The 7747-nt window shown below is 45.2% G+C and overlaps 1 protein-coding gene across 1 annotated transcript in view; it reads right to left on the bottom strand.

Annotated features, from left to right (window-relative positions):
- Window positions 1–7317, bottom strand: part of LOC139230392 (E3 ubiquitin-protein ligase TRIM39-like) — a 29882-nt gene extending 22565 nt beyond the window's left edge. The window contains exon 1 of the mRNA XM_070862222.1: window positions 6876–7317. Coding sequence (XP_070718323.1) covers window positions 6876–7268 — 393 coding nt within the window. The 5' untranslated portion in view covers window positions 7269–7317. The remainder of the gene's footprint in view (window positions 1–6875) is intronic.
- Between the last annotated feature and the right edge of the window lie 430 nt (window positions 7318–7747).

The following is a 7747-nucleotide window of genomic DNA, read 5'->3' on the forward strand; positions in this document are numbered from 1 at the left end:
AAATTTGCAAATTGACTTTGTCCACATGCCTCCAGTATCAGGTCTTAAGTATCTATTAGTCATAGTAGATATGTTCACAAGGTGGGTAGAAGCGTACGCCACTAGGAAAGACGATGCCCGAACAGTAGTAAAAATTCTATTTAAAGAAATAGTACCAAGATATGGGATACCTATGGGAATCAACAGTGACAGGGGAACCCACTTCACCGAAAAAATAGTGCAAAACCTTGCAGAAGCGTTAGGGTTCCAGTGGAAGTTACATATACCATATCAGCCACAGTCCTCGGGAATGGTAGAAAGAGTAAATGGGATAATAAAATCTACCCTTACCAAGGTACGTCAGGAGACTGGACTGAAGTGGCCAGAAGCCTTACCATTAGTATTGTATACAATGAGAAACCAGAAAAACCGAAACACTGATTTAACACCACATGAAGCCTTATTGGGAAGACCAATGCCTACTGGCGTAAAACCACCACTGGCAGATGAAAAAATAGCATTAATTTGGAATTATGAAAAATCACTAAAGTATGTTCAGGCCATGTGTGAAATAGCAAGGAGTCTGCATGAACAAATAAAGCAGACACAGGTGCCCCCGTCGGAAGGAAATATGCACCCTTTCAGACCTGGAGATCAAGTGTTAGTAAAAACATTAAACAAAGAATCTTTTTCTCCTAGGTGGAAAGGACCGTATCAGATAATTCTCAAAACACGAACCGCTTTGAAGTTGGAAAAGCACCCGAACTGGGTGCATGCAACCCGCTGTAAATATTATTTCCCCGACGAATTACAGCCGAAGGAAAAGGCATTGAACCAGGACATACTACGGTCGCCCGACTAAGAAAACAGCCATCTTCTCGCTGAAGAACTGTACCTGCTTGTACTAAATTTGAACTTGAAAATACTGCCCAAAATTCACGGACGGATGTCAGAGCTCATTTGTGATGCCAGTTTGGGCCTTTATTATTTGGGTCACTGTTACTATCGTGTGGACGTGTTGTTATTGTAACGACTTAATTCAAGAGTTGTATAGAAACAAACAAGAAAGGGAAGATGGGAAGGGACTCTTGGAAGAATTATAAATGGACGTTAGGTACACTGATCATTTTAACGACAGGGAACTCCCGGCAGGAAGAAGAAGTCCTAAAAGAAGGAAGAGTATGGAAGGGCATGTGGAATGAAGGAAGAAAGAGGGGAGTTCCAATTTATATTGGGGAAAGGGTATCAGTTGTTCATAGAATACCAGGCCGATGTGTGGATGAAGTGTACCGGGAGCACAGGGAAAAACAAGAGATGGGGGTACATAGGGGGGCCGGAAGGGAGAAAAGACTTCCTCCGTTATTCATAGACAAGTATGGTAGAAGGGCAGCGGATGTTGTGCATGAATAACACCCCAGTGAATGGAGGAGACCCATTTGTGGTAAAATGGTCAGTAAAAGAATCCGGCCACCCAGAAGACCGAGACCCGGGACATCTAAAAAGGATACTGACCACTTGCATCCCAGTGGTAAGATCCCCAGGTGTATTAAATCTAACAATACGAATTAAATATCCCCCAAAGAAAGAAGATGGTTGCCGCACAACCAGTGTTAAGGTATCTTTTGAAAAAGAAAGACCCCAAAGAAAGAAACGGGATGTATTAGAGACTGTGTTAGGTGGAGTGGGAGCAGGAATAGGAGCATTGAACTCCATGGATATCGAGACCCTACAAAATAAAATCCAGGCTGTCGGAGGACTGGTAGGGGAAGATATAAAGATCAGAAATGCCTGGGATGAAGGATTACAGCAATTACAGATATCAGGTTACGTCCTAAATGAAATGACCTGGCAACAGAATGAAGGGATAGAGAAGGAAATAGAGAACCTAATGAAAGAACAACAGGGAGTAAACAAGTACACCCATTGCCTGTTTAAAGAAATGATCAGACAGCTATTAAGAGCCGAGTTAGAAAGGAAAATATTATCCTTCCATGCTAACACATGGGAAAGGTTGCTGGAAATTAACAAAAGAGATAAGCTTCTTAATTTAACCATTAGCCCTCAAAAAAGATATACCAGTTGTAATTCAAAAGGATGTAACATTACTGTAGAGATAGTAAGTATGACACGAAAAGAAATTTGGTGTCAGTTCCAAGTAATGCCCCAGCTGTTTGGACAGAACTTCTGGTACCCAGAATTTAAAGGAGATTGGGTCGATGAGAAGAATATGACACATCACCAGAGGGGATGTGCTAGGTGGCCATTCGGAATGGTATGTCCCTATCAGACCGCCATACACGAACCATGCGCACTGCAGCACTCCATTGAAGTATGTAAATGGGAATTAAAGCTAACGAATGACACCGATATTACGGAAATAGGACAGAATGAGGTCTGTGTGACAGGAAATAAACCTGTCTATCTGGATGGAATTTTGTATAAACCCCCCATTAATACATGCGTGAGAAGAGTCTACACCCTGTATGACCCTGAAGTAAAAAGAACTTATACCTTTGGGCAGTGGCAAAATGTTGAAAAATATCTGTCTCTGCACAAGATTGAACCCTTACCCCCCGTAATTAATCTGACCAGACTGCACAATGTGATACGGAATGACAAGAAAATTGAGGAAGCTCTGTCAAAGCAAGGCAGAGACATCCACCAATTTAGAGTCGAAATGAGTTACAAGAAGGGGCAACTAGTGAGAATCGCAGACGAAGTCACCTCTTTGACAGTACACCACTGGTGGGATGTGTTTACCGGATGGTCCCCAAAAGCTACAGCAGTACTGAAGCTTGCTATACACCCCATAGTAATCGTAGGTGTGGTTATGCTTGTATTATTAATAATCCTTTGCGGAATGTGGATAAAATTAAAAAATGTAATTAGTCAAGTAATAGGCCTGCTCTCCGAAATAGAAAGAAAAAGTGTATGCATGAAAGGAAGGTTAAGTCGCTTAGAGGAAAAGGTTGATGAAGACGATTATCTCCAAATGCGACCCTATCCTGAAGGGTATGAACCCCCTTTTGCTCAAGAAGAGAATACAGGAAATTGTGTTGATCTAAAACAATAAAAAGATCAACAAGGAGGGAATTGTGGAAGAAAGGATCTATGAATCTATGGCTTATGGAAAAGGGAAGGGTTAAATTCAGTTTTTGCTATGCTTAAAGAAATAATAGGACTAGAAAAATAGCCACGCTTTTTTAGCCTTGAAACTTAGAGATGCAATTAAATGACCATCTGGTATTAAAAGGAAGTCTCCTTTTGCCTTTGCTTATCAGACTGTGAACAGAGAGAAACTATGCAAGGATAGATAGAGTGTGTACCTCCCGAGACGACCTTTGTACTCGCGAGTCTAATGAATAAGATTCCTTTTATATTTCTGTATTCAATTTCTGTATAAAGATAGGGACAATTTGCCTGTACGGCAGAGTTTTTGCCTTGGTACGGTCCAAGCAGGCTCTCCAAGATATCTTGCTTTTTAAAATAAATTCTTTCTCTCGAAGTGCAGTTCTGAAAGTCTCCGCCTGAGTTAATTTAAGCTAAATATTTCCTCGACAAATACTTTCGGGTTTATTCTTCTGCCCTTATAAAACAGAGCATTCCTTTGTTGAGCTATCGCGAATCTGGCCACACTGGAGGCGAGGGTTCCACCCACTGAGCCACAGTCAGAGAGGCTGTTGGAGGGCGTGGAGACGCATGGAATAGAGATTTCGAGTAAGAGTCGGAAAAAGCACAGAGGGAGTGGGCGGGTAGCGGGGGTGGGGGGAGCGAGGGCTCTGCTACAGGTGGTGGAGCAGAGGAACAAACAGACAGAGAGAGAGTGAGAGGTTCATGCAAGAGTCAGAAGTGTGCAGTACAAGCCCACACCCTAATGGCTCTGTTCAGTATAAATATCAAACACTGAGATCTGTGCCTGACCTTCACGCTGCCCGTTATTGTGTTCTTACTGTACTGTCCTACCTTACAACAGTAACCACATTTCTTTTTTTAAAAAAGTACGTCATTGGCTGTGAGGCGCTTGGGATGTCCTGAGATATTGAATGTTGCTGTATCAATGGAAATTTTTTTTAAAAATTCGTTCGTGGGATGTGCGCTTCGCTGGCAAGGCCGGCATTTATTGCCCATCCCTACCGGCCCTCGAGAAGGTGGTGGTGAGCCGCTTTCTTGAACCGCAGAAGGCAGTTAAGAATCAACCACATTGCTGTGGGTCTGGAGTCACATGTAGACCAGACCGGGTAAGGACGGCAGATTTCCTTCCCTAAAGGACATGACTGAACCAGATGGGTTTTTACGACAATCCGGCAGTTTCATGGTCAGCATTGGTGGGTGGGGTGGCTTGACCCATCCACCTCCACGGAGGTGTGTGGGGGGCCTGACCCATCCACCTCCATGGAGGTGTGTGGGGGGCCTGACCCATCCACCTCCATGGAGGTGTGTGGGGGGGCCTGACCCATCCACCTCCATGGCACGAACCTGGTATTGCAGTACTTCCAGGAACGGTGCAGTGGCTCTAGGTCTTTTGGCTAAGAGCATTGGCGCAGAGTGATCCTTGATGTGTGCAAGGTGACCTCTGGCGTTTGTGATTTGACAAAGAATTGGAAAGATTGGCAACGAATAAAAAAAAATGAAAAAAAATTACTGACACTAGTCTTTCTTACTGGGAGGAATTTGCATGAGATGCCAATTCAGAAGATTAAGTCGAATACGCATACAATAAGAGAGAGAGAGAGTGAAAGACAGGGGGACCTACACGCAGGCTGCAGAGATAAAGATACGAGCAGGCAGACAGACAATGGAGATGGAGCGAGTCTCACATAGACAGAAAGACAGGGTTGGGGGAGAAGGAAGCAACGAGCCCACTGGTTTAATTTAATTGCCCCCCTCCCCATCTCTGTAATCTCTTTGAGCCCCACAACACGAGATGTCTGCACTCCTCAAATTCTGCCCTTTTGAGCATCCCTGATTATAACTGCTCAACCATCGGTGGCCGTGCCTTCAGCTGCCTGGGCCCCAAGCTCAGGAACTCCCCCCTGAACCTCTCTATCCTCCTTTAAGACGCTCCTTAAAACCTATCTCTTCGACCAAGCTTTTGGTCACCTGCCCCCACTAATTTCTTCTTATGTGGCTCAGTGTCAAATGTATCTGTTTTGTCTTATAACACTGCTGTGAAGCGCCTTGGGACATTTTACTACGTTAAAGGCGCTATATAAATACATGTTGTTGTTGTATGCTCCCAGCTGAAATTAAAACAACAGGAGCAGTGAGCTTGAAGGAATAGACCAGGTTAAACCTACACTGATGGTGAAATATCATAACTAAGCAGACACCAGACTATCAGCAAATGGATAGGAACGAGAGCAGGCTATTCAGCCCCTCGAGCCTATCCCGTCCTTCAATTCGATCGTAGTTAGCCCAATTACACGCCTTTGATCCCTATCTCTCGACATCCATACCTAACAAAACTCTATCGATCTCTCTCTTCAACATTTCCATTGACCTACCCCAGCATCCACAGCCTATTGGCGGAAAGCAGTCCAGATTTCCAGTACACTTTTTGTGGAAAAAGTGGTTCCTGTTTTTACCCCTGAACTCTAATTTAAAAATAGAAATTAGATTACATTAAATTAATCTACTTCATCTCACACTATCAGCATATCATTCTATTCCTTTCTCCCTCATGTACTTAGATTGACCAGAATGATACCAGGGCTAAAAAGGGTTAAATTATGAGGAGAGGTTGCATAGACTAGACATGTATCCCTTTGAATATGGAAGATCAAAGGACGATGTGATTGAGCCATTTAAAGGATTTGATAGGGTAGATAGAAACGGTTTCCTCTGATGGTGGTGGGGGAGTCCACAACAAGGGGACATAACCTTAAGAATTACAGCCAGGCCGTTCATGGGTGATGCCAGGAATTACTTCACACAAAGGATAGTGGAAATCTGGAACTCTCTCCCCAAAAAGCTGTTGATGTTAGGGGGCCAATTGAAAATTTCAAAAGTGAGATTGATAAATTTTTGTTAGGCAAGGGTATTAAGGGTTATGGAACCAAGATGGGTAGATGGAGTTAAGATATTTAAGGGGCTAAATGGCCGATTTCTGTTCCTTTATTCCTACTTATCCAGCTTTCCCGTAAATGCACCTATACTGCTCGTTTCAACTAATCCATGTGGCAGTTGAGTTCCCCATTCTCACTACTCTCATAGAACCACAGAAATTTACAACAAGGAAGGAGGCCATTTTGGCCCGTCCTGTCCCTGCCGGGCTGTGCAGCTGAATCCCACTTTCCAGCTCTCGGTCCGTAGCCCTGCGGGTTACGGCACTTTAAGTGCGCGTCCAGGTACTTTGTAAATGTGGTGAGGGTTTCTGCCTCCACCATCCTTTCAGGCGGTGAGTTCCAGACCCCCACCACCCTCTGGGTGAAGAAATGTCCCCTCTCAACATCCTACCAATTACTTTAAATCGATGCCCCCTGGTTGTTGACCCCTCTGCTAAGGGAAATAGGTCCTTTCTATCCACTCTATCTCGGCCCCTCATAATTTTATACACTTCAATCAGGTCTCCCCTCCTTTAACTCTTTTTGGAGTTCACCTGCAAAAACATAAAACATTAAACGGTGCCACCCGACCTGGGTGACACTCCAGACATTTACAATGCCCTTTTTTTTTGTTTTTTTGTGTTTTTCTTTTTTTGGTTTTTTTCTCCCCTCCAAAGAAAACAGACCCACCCTGTCCAATCTTTCCTCACAGCTAAACTTCTCTGGGTAAAGATGTTGCTTCTGAATTCCCCCATTGGATTTATTCGTGGCTTAGCTTCTCCTTAGGCAGTGCCCTGAAGTCGAGGATGCCTTAGCTTCTATTTACGGTGTTAGAAATGCATTTCTCCTCACCTTATATTCAGCCAAGGCTTCTTCCATGCTGATGGTGGTGTGGCTGCGGTGTGGCTGGGCATCCCGGCACTGACAGCATATGAGCTCCTGGTCGTCCTTGCAGAAGAAGGCGACCTTCTGCTGGTGCGGGGAGCAGACCTGCGCGCCCTCCTGCCTCCTGAGGGACTCGATGACCCCGGCCAGCGCCCGGTTCCTGGGCAGGTGGTCGGAGGGGCAGATCTTGCGGCAGATGGGGCAGATGTTGCGCTGCTGCTGGCTCCAGAACTCCAGCAGGCAGCGGCGGCAGAAGGTGTGCTCGCAGCGGGTCAGCACCGGGTCCTCGAAGTAGTCGAGGCACACGGAGCAGGTCAGGTCGCTCTTGAAGAGGGAGGAGGACGAGCAGGAGAATGCCATGAGGATTGATGGACGGCACACACACAGCAGCGGAGTGTTGTTTCCTGCAGATCCGTGGTGTGGTGGGCGGGGGCGGTGGGGCGAGAAACTCAGCCTGGCTTAAGTTTCACTTTCACTTTCCATTCCCGCATTAAGACGCACGCTTTTCAGGGAAATACAAACTGAAACCAACAAGCTTCTGAAACAATAACCCCCCCCCCCCCCCCCCCCCCATTCTAAACCACAGACTCTCCGTCATTCTGCCTACCTCCCCGCAATCTGGATTTACAACATATTGTATTTATATAGCGCCTCCAAGGCGCTTCACAGGAGTGTTATCAAACAAAAAAATTACATTTGCCACTCAGCCACATAAGAAGAAATTAGGGCAGGTGACCAGAAGCTTGGTCAAAGAGGTAGGTTTTCAGGAGCGTCTTGAAACATAGAAACATAGAAAATAGGTGCAGGAGTAGGCCATTCGGCCCTTCTAGCCTGCACCG

The sequence above is a fragment of the Pristiophorus japonicus genome, chromosome 19 (genome assembly GCF_044704955.1).
Source record: "Pristiophorus japonicus isolate sPriJap1 chromosome 19, sPriJap1.hap1, whole genome shotgun sequence".
NCBI lineage: Eukaryota > Metazoa > Chordata > Chondrichthyes > Pristiophoridae > Pristiophorus > Pristiophorus japonicus.